Source organism: Salvelinus namaycush, chromosome 9 (genome assembly GCF_016432855.1).
Source record: "Salvelinus namaycush isolate Seneca chromosome 9, SaNama_1.0, whole genome shotgun sequence".
NCBI classification, from domain to species: Eukaryota; Metazoa; Chordata; class Actinopteri; order Salmoniformes; family Salmonidae; genus Salvelinus; species Salvelinus namaycush.
In genome coordinates this window covers 28,165,903-28,186,735 of record NC_052315.1, presented here as the reverse complement: position 1 = coordinate 28,186,735, position 20,833 = coordinate 28,165,903, and the positions used below count along the sequence as shown (strand labels likewise).

General features: G+C 41.7%; 1 protein-coding gene across 2 annotated transcripts in view; it reads right to left on the bottom strand.

The window, feature by feature from the left end:
• Positions 1-20,833, bottom strand: part of LOC120053929 (myocyte-specific enhancer factor 2A-like) — a 126,414-nt gene that overhangs the window by 29,721 nt on the left and 75,860 nt on the right. Inside the window, exon 5 of one of the 2 annotated variants that reach the window (XM_039001244.1) lies at positions 567-701. In XM_039001244.1, the coding sequence (XP_038857172.1) occupies positions 567-701 (135 nt within the window). Of the gene's footprint in view, positions 1-363; positions 499-566; positions 702-20,833 lie in introns of both variants that reach the window. The other variant, XM_039001243.1, reaches the window with a different exon arrangement.

Below are 20,833 nucleotides of genomic sequence, written 5' to 3'. Positions count from 1 at the left end.
TCAGGGGGAAATGTGTCTTTTATAATAAAGAAGCTTCTCCACAATAACAAAAATGCACTTTCCTTTTCTTATAGTTTTCAATATGATCTTCCTAATAGAGCTTTAAAAAGGTTCAACCTGTCATAACAATGTGATCTTATCAGGGTGTGCCAAAATATAAGTTGCAGAACAAATCAACAAAATAAACAAATACACTTCCAATGAACAGAAAAAAGGTTATGCTTGAATAGTCCATGTTTGCTTATAGTAGTTGACAGAGGTTGCAGGGGGGATAATTAAAAAAAGAAGAAAAAGTAAAACCAAAAGATGGTCAAAATCCTTTGTGCCACAAAGCCAAGCAGCAAAATCATTGCATTTACTTACGATTTTATGATTTCTCATCATATTATCAAACTCCTCATTAATTTTTTTATACTTTTCTTCTGTGTGAGGGGTGAGGACATATGAGGCGTCAGGGTCCGGGCTATCACAGCCTCTGTGTTCTTTCTTGTTTAGCGCCTGTAGTGAACATCAACATAAAAACAGGAATCAACACAAAATGGCAGGAGAGGGAAAAAAGTACTTACACCACAGCGCTTGTACATTAAATCACTCTCTTCGCTTAGTTTGCCGAAACGGTCGTCCATGAGGGGGCTGTGCCCAAAACAGTCATCTGGATCAGGACTGGCACACAGGTCATTATGGCCTTTGTTTCTTAATTTCTGAAATAAAATTGCACAATTCACACATACAATATATACTGCAGGATACTCAGTCTACTACCACATGACTCTCTGTCTAGGTAGATTATAATACACCTCTACAAACCTGTTCCCATAACAAAACATGATCAAAAATACTAACATAAATAAAAGGCATCATTCAAGTCAAGACACTAATTAATTGAATACATATGACAGATATTAAATGACTTGTAATACATCAATTATAATACACCTGGCTTCACATGTACATTTATAAATAATCCAAACATATTTGAATTCATTTGTTATTTTTGGGCTTGCCAGTGTGCTGGTATGAGCAGGGAACGGGATGAATACTGTCTTCCTATGCAATGGTTAACAATGATAGGCAAATTGAAATGTCAAACCTTATCCTTTCATCCTTTAGAGACCATCACAGAATAAACTAAATATTTCTCTGCACTCCTCTCCCTGCACTCTCTCTCTTACGCCTCTCAACCTCTACCCAACCCCCCTTCTCTCTCTATCTTCCCCCTCTCTTGCTGCATGTGTGTGTTTCAATGCATATTTCATTATCTTTCAGTTATCATAAGCCACCCGGCTGGAAGACACCCCGGTATAAGAGGATCCCACAGAGCAGCAGTTTAAAACATTGCAGACTTTAATTCAGCATGGCTGCCACTCATGGGATTTTATCAATGTTAAGTAATGTAGGAAATAAAATGGATTACTATACTGTATGTGGTCAAATACGCTTATTAGAGCATGAAATGGAGTGATTATTGTAAGAGTAAAGAGCACACAGTATGGTGTGATATAGACATCCAATGAGCTTTAATTTACCTCTTAACAGGACTGCACACTATCAAATTAACTAAATAAAAAGAGTGAAAACTGTGTTGTGCTTGTTATAATTTTCTATCAAAGGAGCGGTTCTCTCTGCTTTGTTAAAACTGTGAATGATGGTGGTAACGAGAACCCATGACAGCACGTGACAGCATGTGATATCAAGCCAGTCAGAGAACATCAAGTTTGATTTATATATGTGCTGTTCAGGTTCCCCTATCAGGCTGGTGCAGGCCCAGAGCGGTGACCTACCCTGTCTCTGGGCTGCCTCTGAGCCGGATGTCTACAGCAGTCACTGACTCCTCTGGATGGAGGGGTCACCGTGTGAGGGAGAGGAGTAGGACTCAAAGGCACTAATGAGCCCTTCGTCTCTGCCTCCATCTCCATTATCCTAGAGGTGCAGGAGGTAACGCTGGTGTGTGTGTGGGTGTTCATGGGCGTTGCAGCAGCAGCTGGCATCTGTTGACAGCTCTCTGACAGTACAGTGGTGTTTGAGCTGATCTCTATCTAACAACATGTCTTACCCAGCCCTGCTTACAGTAACTGGGTCGTTCCACGAAAATAGTGCCTTTTGAGAACACTTTTATATTTTAAGTATTGTGCACCAATATTGAATATTGCATTTTTAAAGCCTGTTATATTAAATTAAGTGCCCTTTAATATAAACCACATGATGAATTCAATAAATGTGATTTTTGATATGAATAAAGGCATTTAAGATGAAATCTTCAACCCTAATATGGTCAACCCTGTTACTTTATTTGGCACTTAATAGACACTTACTATGGTAATTTGAGATGGGAAAACATGTTTTTTCTATGAAGTTGAACATGTGCTATTTATGACAGAATGTTAACATTTTGTGAAATCTAAAGTTTTTTATGACCAAGTTACACTTCTTAAAAGGCGCCGATTTGGTGGAAGGACCCAGATCCCAGCATGCTGACAAGCTCTGTATGACACATTACTGTCGGATTTCCTAGGATTGAAATATGAAACTTTACTGGTTTTCAATGATTTCCTACTATACAATGTACGTGTCTACCAAGGCACAGTTTACTCTAACTTTTACAAATGTACCAGTACTGAATCAAACTACAGCTATTGTATGCAGTAATCATGTGCCTATGAACCAGAGTTATACTGTTAGCACTGAGGTGGTGTGCCCTAGTAGGAAGTCCACTGTGTGAAGCTCACCCTGATCAAACATAAATAACATAAGCATGTCTACATCTGATAAGCTTCCCAGTAAAGCAATAAAAACAATTAAGCATCCCATAAAATTGCTAAAAATAGCCCATATTAAAATATGTAGGCTAAGAAACAAGGTTCATGAAATCAATAACTTGCTAGTAAGAGATGACATTCATATTCAGACTATATCTGAAACTCACTTATATAATACCTTTGATGATACAGTGGTAGCAATACATGGTTATAACATGATGCGGGTCTATATTCAGAACCACATTACTGTAAAGCTTAGAGAGGATCTCATGTTAAATACTGTTGAAGTAATATGGCTAAAGGTTCATCTGCCTCACCTAAAGCCTTGTGGGAACCTGCTATAGACCACCAAGTGTTAACAATCAGTATCTGAATAATATGCGTGAAAAGCTTGATAATGTACGTGATATCAACAGCGAGCTTTGGAACACCTTCAATGACATTTTGGGGAAAATGGCAAACTCAGCTCCATCATTCATTGAATCAGATGGCTCATAAATAAAATAAAACACTGATATTGCCAACTACTTTAACTTCTTATGGCTGGGGGCAGTATTGAGTAGCATGGATGAATAAGGTGCCCAGAGTAAACTGCCTGCTACTCAGGCCTAGAAGCTAAGATATGCATAGTATTAGTATATTTGGATAGAAAACACTCTCAAGTTTCTAAAACTGTTTGAATGATGTCTGTGAGTATAACAGAACATATATGGCAGGCAAAACCTGAGAAGAAATCCAACCAGGAAGTGGGAAATCTGAGGTTTGTAGGTTTTCAAGTCTTTGCCTATCCAATATACAGTGTCTATGGGGTCATATTGCACTTCCTACGGCGTCCACTAGATGTCAACCGTCTTTAGAACCTTGTTTCAGGTTTCTACTGTGAAGGGGGAGAGAATAAGCTGTTTGACTAAGGGGTCTGGCAGAAGGCCAAGAGCTCAGTTAGGTGCGCGCCCATGAGAGGTAGCTGCGTTCTTTTTCATTTCTAAAGACAAAGGAATAGTCCGATTGGAATATTATTGAAGATTCATGATAAAAACATCCTAAAGATTGATTCTATACATCGTTTGACATGTTTCTACGAACTGTAATGGAACTTTGACTTTTCGTCTGGCCTGCGCCTCGTGAATTTGGATTTGTGAACTAAACGCATGAACAAAAAGGAGGTATTTGGACATAAATGATGGACTTTATCGAACAAAACAAACATTTATTGTGGAACTGGGATTCCTGGGAGTGCATTCTGATGAAGATCATCAAAGGTAAGTGAATATTTATAATGCTATTTCTGACTTCTGTTGACTCCACAACATGGCGGGTATGGCTTGTTTTGGTCTCTGAGCGCTGTACTGAGCGCTGTACTGAGCGCTGTAGATTATTGCATGGTGTGCTTTTTCCGTAAAGCTTTTTTGAAATCTGACACAGCGGTTGCATTAAGGAGAAGTTTATCTATAATTCCATGCATAACACTTGTATCTTTTATCAATGTTTATTATGAGTATGTCTGTAAATTGATGTGGCGCTCTGCAAAATCACTGGATGTTTTGGAAGCAAAACATTACTGAACATAACACGCCAATGTAAACTGAGATTTTTGGATATAAATATGAACTTTATCGAACAAAACATACATGTATTGTGTAACATGAAGTCCTATGAGTGTCATCTGATGAAGATCATCAAAGGTTAGTGATACATTTTCTCTCTATTTCTGCTTTTTGTGACTCCTCTCTTTGGCTGGAAAAATGGCTGTGTTTTTCTGTGACTAGGTGCTGACCTAACATAATCGCATGGTATGCTTTCGTCGTAAAGCCTTTTTGAAATCGGACACTGTGGTGGGATTAACAACAAGTTTATCTTTAAAATGGTGTATAATACTTGTATGTTTGAGGAATTTTAATTATGAGATTGGCGCCCTGCACTTTCACTGGCTGTTGTCATATCGATCCCGTTAACGGGATTTCAGCCGTAAGAAATTCATGATTTTTTCATTTTCAAGATTAGCAAACTTAGGCATGACATGCCATCAACAAACACTGACACTTCACATGAAAGTATAACTGACCAAATTATGAAAGACAAGCATTGTAAATTTGAATTCCATAAAGTGAGTGTGGAAGAGGTGAAAATAATTGTTGTCTATCAACAATGACAAGCCACCAGGGTCTGACAACTTGGATGGAAAATTACTGAGGATAATAGCAGACGATATTGCCACTCCTATTTGCCATATCTTCAATCTAAGCCTAATAGAAAGTGTGTGCCCTCAGTCCTAGAGACAAGCAAAAGTAATTCCGCTACCCAAGAATAGTAAACCCCCCTTTACTGGCTCGAATAGCCGACCAATCAGCCTGTTACCAACCCTTAGTAAACTTTTGGATAAAATTGTGTTTGACCAGATACAATGCTATTTTACAGTAAACAAATTGACAACAGACTTTCAGCGCACTTATAGGAAAGGACATTCAACAAGCACATCACTTACACAAATGACTCACAAATCACTTACACAAAATGGTGATCAAAAGATTGTGGGGGCTGTTTTGTTGACTTCAGTGAGGCTTTTCAGTGAGGCTTTTGACATTATTGATCATAGTCTGCTGCTGGAAAAACGTATGTGTTATGGCTTTACACCCCCTGCTATATTGTGGATAAAGAGTTACCTGTCTAACATAACACAAAGGGTGTTCTTTAATGGAAGCCTCTCCAACATAATCCAGGTAGAATCAGGAAATCCCCAGGGCAGCTGTCTAGGCCCCTTACTTTTAATTTTTTTTGAGTAAAGCCAGTGTATCTACTGTATGTATGCGGATGACACAACACTATACACGTCAGCTACTACAGCGAATTAAAATGACTGCAACACTTAACAAAGAGCTGCAGTTAGTTTCAGACTGGGTGGCAAACAATAAGTTAGACCTAAATATTAAAAAAAAACTAAAAGCATTGTATTTGGGACAAACCATTCACTAAACCCTAAACCTCAACTAAATCTTGTAATGAATACTGTGGAAATTGAGCAAGTTGAGGTGACTAAACTGCTTGGAGTAACCCTGGATTGTAAACTGTCATGGTCAAAACATACAACAGTAGCTAAGATGGGGAGAAGTCTGTCCACAATAAAGCGCTGCTCTGCCTTCTTAACACTATCAACAAATGCCTTAGTTTTGTCCCACCTGGACCACTGTTCAGTCGTTCACTGTTCAGTCGTGCTCAGAACAGGGCAGCACGGCTGGCCCTTAAATGTACATGGAGAGCTAACATTAATAATATGCATGTCAATCTCTCATGGCCCAAAGTGGAGGAGAGATTGACTTGTTTTTGTAAGAAGTGTTGACAAGCTGAATGCACCGAGCTGTCTGTTTAAACTACTTGCACACAGCCATGCATACCCCACAAGACATGCCACCAGAGGTCTCTTCACAATCCCCAACTCCAGAACAGACTATGGGGGGTGCACACTGCTACATAGAGCCATGGCTACATGGAACTCTATTCCACATCAGGTAAATGATGCAAGCAGTAGAATCAGAAGAATAAAAATATTAAAATACACCTTATGGAACAGCAGGGACTGTGAAGAGGCACACACACAGGTATAGACACACGCATAAGCACACACACTAGCACACACGTAATATTGTTGTATGGTGGTACTATACATTTTGTATTGTAGATATGTAGTGGTGAAATAATGTTATATGATGTACTGTTTTACCTTTTGTTCTATGTCTGATGTAAGTGCCTTAATGTGTTTGTACCCCAGTAAGAGTAGCTGCTGCCTTAATAATACAAATACAAACTATACACTCTACTCTAGCTTAAACACTTGATGAAACAGTGTATGAGCTAAAATCTGAAGCAGGGGAACTCTGAAAAGCACCTAAATCATATCAGTTATATCTGTCTGATAATGTTACTGGGGAGAGAGAGATGAATGATACACAACATGTGTAAATGTGCATTTAGATCCACTAGTGTTTGGTGTGTTACAGAGCCGGGGCATTCTTCTCATTCGAAGAAAACGCCTTCCTGGTTCATTTCCTGTTTACTGAGGCTGCTCTTCAGTTAGGCTCCTGTTAAGGCTATGTTTACCAGGGAAACTATGCACTTTCTCCGCCAGACTGCCACAGATCTGATCAGGACCTGCAAATTAAAGTCCAAACCTGCTCATTATGGGAATAGCTGGGTTGGGCTGGCCGGCCATGGCTATGTGAGATGGGCAGATCCGCAGGCAGCACTTCCATCCAGCCGCACCCTCTGCCCCTGGCCCCGTGCCCTGCTAGCCACTCAGGGAGGGGCCAGAGTGGAAACATCCAGTGCCAGGGACACTCAGCATACAGAACAAACCATGGAACATATTGCACTGAGACTAAACAACACAAAGCCCAACAGCAAGTGCTCATATCTAGGTAATTGATTTCATAAGTTAATATTGATCTCTGTGATCTAAGATGAATTGAAATTAAACATTATGACAACATATAATGTATTCATGCCTAAGAAAGAGTGAAGAGTGACAGATTTCCTCTCCGAGGTACTCCTAGCTGAGCACGTTAAGGAGTGAAGGTCTGGGACAGCACGGCAGTAATTCCTCCTTAAATGACTTGGCATGTTTCTGGTGTCCCACAGACGCTGCCCGCAGCTCCCAGTAAATGGATCACTAAATCAGCACATGGCCAAACAGGTGTCTCTCTCCCAAACACCTGTCAGGCCCTGGCTCCCCGGCCCGGCCAATCACACACAGCCTCACACTGACATGGCCTTAGAAGGGGCCACATGGAACCCTGAAGGCCATCAGACATCACTCAACCCAAGGTTTTTACTCTATACTATTGGTTCAGTAATACATACAAACGTTTACATAAAAACACTCTTGTGAGATAAACAAAACAAAACCAACCAACGCTGAATTATGGTAAACAGAATTCAAAATTAAAGCTGTGTTCGTTCTATTCCATTTCTTCCTTTCTATTCCTATTCCTTCTATAGTTCAGAAATTCACTTTCAAAGGTCATATGTATCAATAGTGGACTAATGAAACAAATACCAAAAGTCCTTTAAGAAAGCAAAGCTGGAGGGGTGTGAATACAGTAGAACTTATAGGGCTTTTCAACAACAACATTTATAATGGAGGGTGGGTGGTGAGTCTGTCTGTATACGGGGCTGCAGACGGAGAGTAGTGATGATTGAACTTGTGTAATCTGTTCACAAGGGCCATGGAGGCTCATAAAGAGCAGTGGGAACCAGGCCAGCAGATATTCTCTCACAGCCATCCAGACCTGGATTGCTAGAAATTTGGCTCTATACACCAAATATTAAAATCTGGGTGTCTGACGTCAAACCAGCGGGGCATCATAGTGAGTGTGTGAGTGTAATGTTAAAAGAACAGGCTTTTTTCTGATATTCCGAAAGTGAGAGAGGCCTTGAAATGTGTCTCTTCACTCATAGTGCTGTATGCCCAACCCCACACTGATGATAACATCTACAGTATCACTCATCTCCTCCAGAGCACCTGTTGTTCATTTAGATTAAACTTACAAACGCAAGAGTATGAGCTATTGAAGCAGTGTGTCAATTCTACGTTATATAGAAAATAATTGTTTTCATATTATGTTAGAATGGAGCTATCAATTCTATCTCTATGTCAGGTAAGGTAAGTGACTGTTGTGGGTAGGGGGGGGGGGGGGGGGGGGGGGGGTTGCCATGATGCTCCTGTACTGCCTGAGTGATTGAAGCGGGGAGAACAGGGCATGGCTTGAGTGGCTGGGGTCCTGGATGATCTTCTTGGCCTTCCTGCAACACCTGGTATTGTAGGTGTCCTGTAGGTGTCCTGCAATGTGCACGGGGGCAGCTGCACGTATCACCCTCTGAAGCGCCCATCTGTCCGCGGCGGTGGAGTTGTGATGCAGCCCGACAGTATGCTCTCGTTGGTGCTCCTGTAGAACACTGTGAAGGCCCTCGAGGACAGGCCAAATTTCTTCAGTATCCTGAGGTTGAAGAGTCGCTATCGTGCCTTCACCACGGTGTCCGTGTGGTTAGACCATTTCAGCTCCTCTGAGATGTGTACGCATGGGAATTGTTATTGACCGTCTCCACGGCGTCCCCGTTGATGAGGATGGGGACGTGTCGAGCCTGGATCCTCCTGAAGTCCACAATCAGCTCCTTTGTTTTGCTAATTTTGAGGGATAGGTTGTTTACCAAGCACCACGCAATCAGAGTGCCTTCCTCCTTCCTGTAGGCTGTCTCGTCATTGTTGGTAATCAGGCCTACTACTGTCGTGTCGTCAGCAAACTTGATGGTAGAGTTTGAAATGTATGAGGCCACGCAGTCTCGGGTATACAGGGAATACAGGAGGGGACTGAGGACGCACCCTTGTGGGGCCCCCATGTTGAGAATCAGTGTCGAGTAGGTATTGTTGCCTTCCTTGACCACCGGAACTTCCCTCTTGAGTCTTTGTTTGTAGGCGTGGAGAAGCAAGATGGAGTCATAGTCGGATTTGCCGAAAGGAGGATGGGAGAGGGCCTTATACCCGTGTCGAGGGTATAAGGCCTGAGCAAGAGGACAAGTACATTAGAGTGTCTAGTTTTACGTGAAGATGCAACTCCGGGATGCTGGCCTTCTAGGCAGAGTTGCAAAGAAAAAGCCATATCTCAGACTGGCCAATAAAAATAAAAGATTAAGATGGGCAAAAGAACACAGACACTGGACAGAGGAACTCTGCCTAGAAGGCCAGCATTCCAGAGTCGCCTCTTCACTGTTGACGTTGAGACTGGTGTTTTGCGGGTACTATTTAATGAGGCTGCCATTGGAGGACATGTGAGGCATCTGTTTCTCAAACTAGACACTCTGATGTACTTGTCCTCTTGCTCAGTTGTGCACTGGGGCCTCCCACTCCTCTTTCTATTCTGGTTAGGGCCAGTTTGTGCTGTTCTGTGAAGGGAGTAGTACCCAGCGTTGTACGAGATCTTCAGTTTTTTGGCAATTTCTCTCATGAAATAGCCTTCATTTCTCAGAACAAGAATAGACTGAGGAGTTTCAGAAGGAAGTTATTTGTTTCTGGTCATTTTGAGCCGGTAATCAAACCCACAAATGCTGATGCTCCAGAAACTCAACTAGTCTAAAGAAGGCCAGTTGTATTGCTTCTTTAATCAGGACAATAGTTTTCAGCTGTGCTAACATAATTGCAAAAAGGTTTTCTAATGATCAATTACCCTTTTTAAAATGATAAACTTGGATTAGCTAACACAACGTGCCATTTGAACACAGGAGTGATGTTTGCTTATAATTGGCCTCTGTACGCCTATTTAGATATTCCATAAAAAATCTGCCGTTTCCAGCTAAAATAGTAATTTACAACATTAAGAATGTCTACACTGATTTCTGATCAATTTGATGTTATTTTAATGGACACATTTTTTTGCTTTTCTTTCAAAAACAAGGACATTTTTAAGTGACCCCAAACTTTTGAACGGTGGTGTACATATGATGTAAGAAATAATACATAAAAAACAAAATACTGCAAAGTTTCCAAAGGACTAGAAGCGAGGCGACCTTCTCTGTCGGCGCCATCTTGCTCGAGACGAAGCAAGGTGCCCGCTGTCGACGCCATCTTAGCCAAATATAGTGTTCCATTTAGATCTATATTTATGTCACAGAAAATAAACATGACTGTTACACTCAAAAGACTCAACTTTTTGGGGGGGATTGGATGATTTAACCACAACCGCAGAGTTTATATCATAGCCCCATTTACATTGAACTTTTAAGAAAACTTTATTTAATGAGTTAAAGATAAAGTGGAGCCAAAGCTGTTGCGTAAGCCACCTACCATACCTGCTCCTTGTGAAGCACTTTCACTGAAATGGGCCTAAGCAATTTCTGCACAGTCTGCCTTAGATGGAACACCATTACACTCCAATGCCCCCCGCTTGTGTCAAGAGCTTTTTACATTTCACTTATTCATGTACTGAATGTGAATAAAAGGGAGTTTGGAAGTAGACAGTAAATGTCGTTAAAAAAGCCAAACTTCTCAAATGTGGGGAGAAGGCAGGTTGTGGCTGAACTGTCAGTGTCTTCCAGTGGTAGCTATATAGAACACACACCAAAATAATGCTTTAAGAGACATTATAATTTGATTATAGTCTATATAAATAATGTATATTTTAACTATTTTTTGCTTCTGTAGTGTTCCTCACCTCATTTCAACTGTGTCCCCACCTTGCTCCCCCTGCAGTGTTGTGAATTCGCTGTTGTGCCCGTTGCCGCACTAAGCAAGGTAGCGTGCTAATCCTCATGACATCACCATTGTGTCCGGCCCGTTCCATCTAATGTGGTTATCAAAGGGCCTCTTTGAGTGTGAACACAGTTGAAAATCAGCATGGGGAGGCGGCTGATAGCAAGGCTTTTATCTGCTCACAAATATTTTTGCTTTTATATAACATCTTAAGAGACAAGTCTTTCACTGTGAGTATGTTGCCATTTTTCCTTTGGTGATGTAGATTTCACTTGAGGGGGAAAAGGGTATGTTGGTTGTTCTCGTGAAGTCTCCAGCTAGTGGCTGTATGTACTGTATGCCATTACAGAGGGCCCTAACAGCTTCTCCTCTCTACACACTGGTAATGGTCATATTACTGGTCTGGGAGTATGGGAGTAGGGAGGGCTAGATAAGGAAATTGGTTTTGATTCCCAGACATATCTGGTTTAATCTCATGACCATTCCACATCATCAATGATCTAACTGATATCAGGATATGACCCCATGCATGTCCTTCCTCTCCTTCAGCCCATTGTCTGACAGGAAATACAGCAGGAGGTGCTCCTTCTCAGTTGTACAGGACAGACTGTGTTTTGTTAGGTTATTATGACCGGACTGAAGCTGTTTGGAAAACAATATATCCTAAAGTCTGATCCAATCCTCTCCAAAAACAGGACAATGGTGAGACCACGGTTAGCTCTGAGCTGATACACCAAACAGAGTAAGACATGCAAACATATAAAAGTAGAGTAATCCTGACTGAGCTGTGGTCTGCGTGTCCCTAAAGGACAGACAGGAAGGAGAAAGCCTCTGTCTCAAGTCAGCTCAATTTACAGTATAGCAGAAAATTATTGTGGTTGACTGGCTAGATTGTCACTTTGATAAATATAGCCGCTATATTATTGAGTAAGAATAAATTGCACAGCAGAGAGCAATACCATTCCCTCCGAGAAACAGGCAGCTGCTCAGAGACTTTGTTGAATAACGGACGTGGCAAAGATATTAGTTGCCACAGTCAAAGAGAACACACTTTCAATCAGTGGCTTGGATATTTTCAGACAATTTAGTCAACTGGGAATTGAAGTCCAAATTGAGGATAAAGGCATCTCAATGTCATCATTATCTACATCTTTAAAAGATTGGGAACAAATGAGACGAACACGTTCCATTACATCCAACTAGCTCTAGACAGCTATAGAGCGCCATGTGGATATATTTTAGATGAGAAGAAATTACATTAAAGATAAAAAGGTATAAACAACCATTCACAAAACAAACTATTACAAGAAGTTCACTTAACATCTTTTTCCCCGCTCCCACCTCCCTCCCCCGCTCTCTAATTCTCAACCTCTCTCTCTCTCCCTGTCTCCCTCTCCCTGCGCCCACAGAGTGGATCATTAGCTGTCAGAGCCCTTGAAACCAAACCCCCGCCCTCAACTCCCATACTTGCTCGCCTTTAAAATATTCATAAGGACAATTAGGAGTTCCAAAAAGGCGGGTGTAGAGAGCTGGGGCAGGTGTGGAGGGCTGGGGCGGGCGTGGAGGGCTGGGGGCGCACAGCGGAGGGAGAGGGCAGGATATGCCAGCAGGAAGTATGTTCTGCAACACTCTATACCCAGACCACAGACCTGGCCTCATCAATCTGAGCCACAGCACCCCTCCCTCCCTCCCTTCCCCCCCACCTCCTCACTCACTCAGTCAGGCAAGGCAGGGGAGGGTGGCATGATGCCAGCTAACCCCCCTCCTTCTCCTCCCAACTGGCTGTGCTCTGCTTTGTCCTCACCCCTGGGTAGAGGAGGGAGGTCTCACACTGCCCATGGTGAGACGGGGAGGAGGGCAAGCTAATTGTTGCCCAACGGAGCTAACATACAGAAGCAGTTCTATGTGAAATAAGGGTCACATTTCTGTTACAGGGACCACAAGGTCAGTAGAGAACATGGGGGTGGACTCATGGTTTGGCCTTCAGCATAACCATCAACATAGTTCCTCTGTCCATATTGGTCACTGTGGTCTCTCATGTCAGCTATACATTAGACAGTAAACACAAACTTGGCAAGGGCGCTCCAATGGTGGCATGACTGTCATTAAAGTACACTATATACACTCAGCAAAAAAGAAACGTCCTCTCACTATCAACTGCGTTTATTTTCAGCAAACTTAACATGTGTAAATATTTGTATGAACATAACAAGATGCAACAACTGAGACATAAACTGAACAAGTTCCACAGACATGTGACTAACAGAAATTGAATAACGTGTCCCTGAACAAAGGGGGGGGGGGGTCAAAATCAAAAGTAACAGTCAGTATCTGGTGTGGCCACCAGCTGCATTAAGTACTGCAGTTGCTCTTCTTTTCATGGACTGCACCATATTTACCAGTTCTTGCTGTGAGATGTTACCCCACTCTTCCACCGAGGCACCTGCAAGTTACCGGACATTTCTGGGGGGAATGGCCCTAGCCCTCTGATCCAACAGGTCCCAGACGCGCTCAATGGGATTGAGATCCGGGCTCTTCGCTGGCCATGGCAGAACACGGACATTCCTGTCTTGCAGGAAATCACACACAGAACGAGCAGTATGACTGGTGGCATTGTCATGCTGGAGGGTCATGTCAGGATGAGCCTGCAGGAAGGGTACCACATGAGGGAGGAGGATGTCTTCCCTGTAACGCACAGCATTGAGATTGCCTGCAATGACAACAAGTTCAGTCCGATGATGCTGTGACACACTGCGCCAGACCATGACGGACCCTCCACCTCCAAATCGATCCCGCTCCAGAGTACAGGCCTCGGTGTAACGCTCATTCCTTTGACGATAAACGCGAATCCGACCATCACCCCTGGTGAAACAAAACTGCGACTTGTCAGTAAAAGAGCACTTTTTTCCAGTCCTGTCTGGTCCAGCGACGGTGGGTTTGTGCCCATAGGCGGCGTTGTTGCCGGTGACGTCTGGTGAGGACCTGCCTTACAACAGGCCTACAAGCCCTCAGTCCATCCTCTCTCAGCCTATTGCGGACAGTCTGAGCACTGATGGAGGGATTGTGCGTTCCTGGTGTAACTTTGGAAGTTGTTGTTGCCACCCTGTACCTGTCCCGCAGGTGTGATGTTCGGATGTACAAGTGTTGTTACACGTGGTCTGCCATTGCGAGGGCTATCAGCTGTCCGTCCTGTCTCCCTGTAGCGCTGTCTTAGGCGTCTCACAGTACAGACATTGCAATTTATTGCCCTGGCCACATCTGCAGTCCTCATGTCTCCTTGCAGCATGCCTAAGGCACGTTCACGCAGATGAGCAGGGATCCTGGGCATCTTTCTTCTCCTGTTTTTCAGAGTCAGTAGAAAGGCCTCTAAGTTTTCATAACTGTGACCTTAATTGCCTACCGTCTGTAAGCTGTTAGTGTCTTAACAACCGTTCCACAGGTGCATGTTCATTAATTGTTTATGGTTCAATGAACAAGCATGGGAAACAGTGTTTAAACCCTTTACATTTAAGATCTCTGAAGTTATTTAGATTTTTTATGAATTATCTTTGAAAGACAGGGTCCTGAAAAAGGGACGTTTCTTTTTTTGCTGAGTTTATATACAAAATAATGTGGACACTCCTTCAAATTAGTGGATTCGGAGAAACAACGGCTCAGCTGTGAAGTGGTAGGTCACACAAGCTCACAGAACGGGACCACCGAGTGCTGAACCATAAACCATAAAAATTGTCTGTTGTAACACTCACTACTGAGTTCCAAACTGCCTCTGGAAGCAACATAAGCAGAAGAACTGTTCGTTGGAAGCTTCATGAAATGGGTTTCCATGGCTTAGCAGCCGCACACAGGCCTAAGATCACCGGGCGCAATGCCAAGTATCGGTTGGAGTGGTGTAAAGCTCGCCGCCATTGGACTCTGGAGCAGTGGAAACGCGTTCTCTTGAGTGATGAATCACGTTTCACCATCTGGCAGTCTGACGCACAAATCTGGGTTTGGCGGATGCCAGGAGAATGCTACCTGCCCAAATGCATTGTGCCAACTGTAAAGTTTGGTGGAGGAGGAATAATGGTCTGGGGCTGTTTTTTATGGTTTGGGCTAGGCCCCTTAGTTCCAGTGAAGGGAAATCTTAACACTACAGCATACAATGACATTGTAGACAATTCTGTGCTTCCAAGTTTTTGGCATCAGTTTGGGGAAGGCCTTTTCCTGTTTCCACATGACAATGCCCCCGTGCACAAAGCAAGGTGCATATAGAAATGGTTTGTCGAGATCGGTGTGGAAGAACTTGACTGACCTGCAGAGCCCTGACCTCAACCCCATCGAAGACCTTTGGGATGAATTGGAATGCCGACTGCGAGCCAGGTCTAATCGCCCAACATCAGTGCCCGACCTCACTAATGCTCTTGTGGCTGAATGAAAGCAAGTCCCCGCAGCAACGTTCCAACATCTAGTGGAAAGCCTTCCCAAAAGAGTGTAGGCTGTTATAGCAGCAAAGTGGGGAACAACTCCATATTAATGCCCATGATTTTAGAATGAGACGTTTGACGAGCAGGTGTCCACATACTTTTGGTAATGTAGTGTAGTTCAAACCAAATTAGGGCAGCTCATGTCTGACCTATTTTATGTATTCTGATGTATTCTGACTGACATGTGTAGCTCTTCCTACATGAACATAAACGCATAATAAAGTGGCTATGAAATGAACATGGTGTTGCATGTTGCTGCTGAGCGACATGTAATGCATTACTTTTTATTACAAGTTAGGCCTTCTTTTACAAAGAGTTTTACCATAAGCCATGGTAGGCCTGTGCCAGTTAATCAGTGGCATGCCTCTAGAAACTAAAGAATACATCACTTAAGACATTTGAATCAAGTAAAACAGTGAGGAATCATATATCATGGCAATGTTGAAATCATTCAAGTGTTTATGGGATGATGTCAGCAACATGTAATTCATAGTCGAGATATGAAAACATTTGCCAGAACAATGAGATGCTGTAGAAAGCAAATAATTATATTACTGTAAAGGTCTTCATTCCTGGTGTTATTGAATAACATTAAACCATGTATTTGAGTGTTGGAGACGTTTCATTATCTCATAGAATACTTGAAGTTTGCAGGCCTTCCATTTACGTTAAGGCTTTCTAAATTCACTTTAACCAAGGTGAGACTGGCATACAGTTTATTCTTGGTTTTAACTGGTGCCACTGAGTCTAAAGCAGCCTGACACATGTCATTGAAAATGTTCGGCAAATCATGAGTGTGATGACAAAGAACATGATCAGTAGTAGAGCATTTAGCATCTGTAAATGTACTAGCAGTTGTGGAGTTAATGATGCCAGAGAGTGGGGACAGACGTTTTTAAGAGGAGGAGAAAGCATTTTTAAAACAATACTGAGTTGGTCAGAAACACACACATCAATAGTTTCCAAGTTATCAAACCATAGGACAGCACGAGATCAAGAGGATGGCTTTTGTTGTGGGTAGGTCACTGTGGCGTGTAGCACAAAGTTAAAGGGTTCTAATAGGTTAAGAAACGCCCCAGATAGCTCATTATTTGGGAAACACACATGAATGTTTAGAATAATAACCCTGTCATATTTTGGTGTATTTAAGTATAGTGTTGGTTGTGTGGGATGCTGCTACTCATGCTGCTGCTCAGACTCAGGCCATGATGAGCCAGGTAATCCAGCCCAGTAGGGTCTGTCCCCCTGCCAGGAGACAGGTAACCTAGGGACAGGTTAGGATCTGTCTCTCTCATCTCAAGACCGGGTTCAGCAAGAAACCAGAAGAGAACTACACTGTCACCAACCAGTTCTAATCTAACACAAGTGTCACGATCGTCAAAGGGACTGAGAGAGGACCAAGGCGCAGCGCGTGGAAAGTACATCTTCTTTTTATTTCAAGAAGGAAAAAACAAAACAAACCAACAAAACAGACGACCGTGAAGCTATACAAACATAAGTGCTGACACAAAACACTTCGACATAGACAATTCCCCACAAACAGCTAAAGCCTATGGTTGCCTTAAATATGGCTCCCAATCAGAGACAACAATAACCAGCTGTCTCTAATTGAGACCCAATTCAGGCAACCATAGACTTTCCTAGATACCTACACTCAACCATAGACACAGCTAGACTTCTATACTAAACATAAACCCAACTACTCTAATAAACCCCCTAAACCTTACAACCACCCTAGACACTACAAAAAACACATACATTCCCCATGTCACACCCTGACCTAACTAAAATAATTAAGAAAACAAAGAATACTAAGGCCAGGGCGTGACAACAAGAGTGTTTGTGTTAACTAATTAACAGCAAAAACCATCAATGGGAATATCCCACATCTGTACACACCTAAGAACATAAACCACTGAAACACTAGTAATACATTTCATTCATATGGAGCCTTTTTCTAACACAAGGACACTGTACATGAGAAAGAAGCAACATAATACAAATTCTACTCAGATGAACAGCAGAGGGAAATATATATTTCACAAAAAAAAGAGCCAGAATGCTAGTGTAATTTGTCATTCAGTTTAAAAAACATGTACTCGTGTCATCTCTCTTGTTTCCTTTCTGAATGAGTGCTAGTGTTTTTTGTACAAAGCCGCCAGTGCAGTGCTCCAGCACTTGAGATTAGAGCATGGCTCATTAGTGTCATTGGAGAGTAATGTTTACAGGGGACTGCAATGGCTGGGGGTCTTTTGTTGTTCTCTCTCCTTTTATTTTCACCCTCTCCAAGAAGACCTAGTTTTGAAATGAAAAATACATATCACACTTGAGAGTGAAGGATGAAAAGAAGCTCTGACGTCAATGAAGCTTGAAAACAAAAAACTCTTGACTGTAACCTGGTAACAACCATCGCAGTGAAGAGTGCAGGGGCTTTGTTGAAGAACAGGGGCAAAGGGCTAACACACATGCACACACTTTAATGGGACTCTTCTGGTTGTGATAAACTGAGGAAGATTTATTTGTTCACTGTCCGTGTCCTGTTTTTCTGAAACATTAACATGGGTTTCCACAGCAACCAAGCCATAGTGAACATGAGGAAAAAGAGACAATTATAGTCCATTCACAGCTTGTTTCATAAATGTGGTGTGAAATAGGATGTTCTATGAAAGACTTGCATAAAAATGATCACAAGTGTTGCTTTCATAGAAGGCAAAAAACTCCAAAGAGAGTGGTGACCTTTTTTCTAGTGAAAAGCCCAGAGGAAAGGGAGTCCTTGTCCTATAAACTTTGAAACCCAGCAGGAGACTGGCTACAATACCATTAGTACTCCTACACTCAGCATGGCAAATTATGGCTTTCAACCAGAATACGTACTGCACCTCAGTACATGGGAAAAGGTACGTTCTGTCATCTAGAACTACAAAGACAATTCTGAAAAGTGTATCCAGCAATATCAAAACATGTGAAAAGTGGATTTTAGCTTCTCTTCTGAGAATGACGGAAACATTTGTTCAACAAAGCCTGACTAACAACTTGACTTGTTTTTATGTGTGTATGTGTGTGTGTGTGACATTTTTTCATCATGTAGTAATAAAGTACAGTGTGTGTTACTAGAAATCAGACTCAACATATCAGTATTCCTCCCTATTCACATGTGGAAGCAGATGAAATGCCTCGGGTGGAAGAGAATTGCAGTGCCAAGCATATTTCCTAAAACCACAATCAACAAAAGTAGATCAGTGTTTTATCTTGTCTTTTATACACTTGACAGAATGTACAGACATATGCCACTAGTAACACTCACGACATAATCATCAGCTACGAGGTTAGAGCTATTATTGCGAGGCCAGTGTAGAAGTCTAATGTTGAATTTGTTAAATGAGAATTGTATTTGTTTTGATTAAATGTAAACATTTATTATGGTGTTGAAATGGTCGTTTTTTAAAAATTGTAACCTGTAGGTCCCCAGGGCACCATAGAAATGAGACCCTGCTCTCAATGACTAAATACAAACACTTCTTTTTCTGCTTTCAATGTATACATTAGTGATTCCTTGATTATTTTTAGGTGGCTCATCACTACACTTTCCCACAGATATATCCATGGCCTCATTGGCCTGCTCAGAATAATGTGTTTGTTTTGACAGTGCTGACTGACAGTACAGGTTAATTTAACTGACCTTTCCTGGAATCCACAGCAACACCTGCACTGAACTGGATACACACAGCACAGTAATAGGAAACTAGCCATTTGCTTTGTTTTTCAAAACAAATCCATGACTTTAATATGAGCATTAGAACAAAATCAAATGTTTTTTTCTGTATTACATGATTACAGATAAGCCCAAGCAAACATGTTCAGGACTGACCCTTGCACTCAGTGCAGTTCCATTTCCAGTGACAAATGCAGAGCACATTCCCAGACACTGACAGCCTCAGTCTTTATAGTATGAATGCATGGATAAATGGACCTTTCTATTCATATCCTACTCATTACAGACCAATTCCATAGAGAATCTGGTTGCAACAAATATATCAATACAGAGACGGATTCAAAGATAATGTGCCAATACACCTTATCAGATACTCAGCTGAGCATTAGTTACAATACACTATCTCACCATGAATAGTACTCCACTAAACCAAACCACCTCTATTGGAATAAACATACAAACCAGGCATAGGTGGAAACTATTTGATGTTTCATAGGTTATGAAAAAGAAGGGAAAAGCAAATGAATGTCATTTTAATAAAGCTTGAGAGACCAAAAGGTACACCTTTGGTTTGCTGCTGGAATATTAACATTGGGATCAGCAGTTCATAAATCATAAATGCCCTAAATCTACTTTAATTCAATAATTATATGTCAATAGAACTGACATTAGTCTTAGCTTGATCTATTTCTAATATTGTGGGTGCTCAGAGAGAGCTATAGCGACATAGCAGTAAGAATGAGAAGGTACTGCTGAAGAAAACAGATGAAGAAAATACCAAGTGGTGCCAATGATCGGGAAAATTAAATGAGACCATGATGCAAACTAATCCCGAAATATGTTAAAGTACAATTTATGGGTAAATATACAATTAAATCATGGCACTATAAAGATAAAAAGGCTGCTGAGACTGTGTAAATGAATTTGTTAGATAGATGTTTCAACTGAGGAAGAGAGTATTGCCCAATGGGTTTTGAAATGCCCAATGGGTTTTGAAATCTTGCCAGATTATATCACTTTGCAGGCAGTGGTATGTAACCCTGATGTATAGTGTGGACATTGTATGGCTACTCTGTTAAAGATAGTTTTTTTTAGTGGTATAAGAATAAGTATAGTAAAAACATGCTTTAATCAGGGGAAGTGGGCGTTTAGATTCTCCCTCAGAGCGACCTTACGCAGGCGAGCCAGTGCAGCTAACCATGTGTACCCTTCAGCCATCTCAAATGTCAAACTAGACTTTAGTGGATCAGAGGGATTCTGGCTTCTGGCCAACCCAAAGTCAAGTCGCTAAGTTAAGCACTTGCCAATTAAAATGTAATATTTTCATTTGTGTTGTCATCTGTGCATATCAAACATAAATTAGGCCCCTGACCCCTTTTAGATTAATCTTTCAAACTTGGTTAATCATCCAGGATTGGGAGAGTCAGTAACATCACTGGAGCGTGAGGTAAGTGCCATAATCCATGTGTGATGCCAGTAACTTTAAGGCAGAAGAATCTCCTCAGCACACGGCAGCTCCATGTTCTCCTACGATACAACACTTTGTCACATTATCATACAGTATGGTGATTGCTGACTGTTCACAACTCGCACAAAATGTCTTTGAAATTTAAACTAAGTATTCAATTTGAGACTGAAGCTTGTAATTTTATCACAGTTTTCTTGTTTT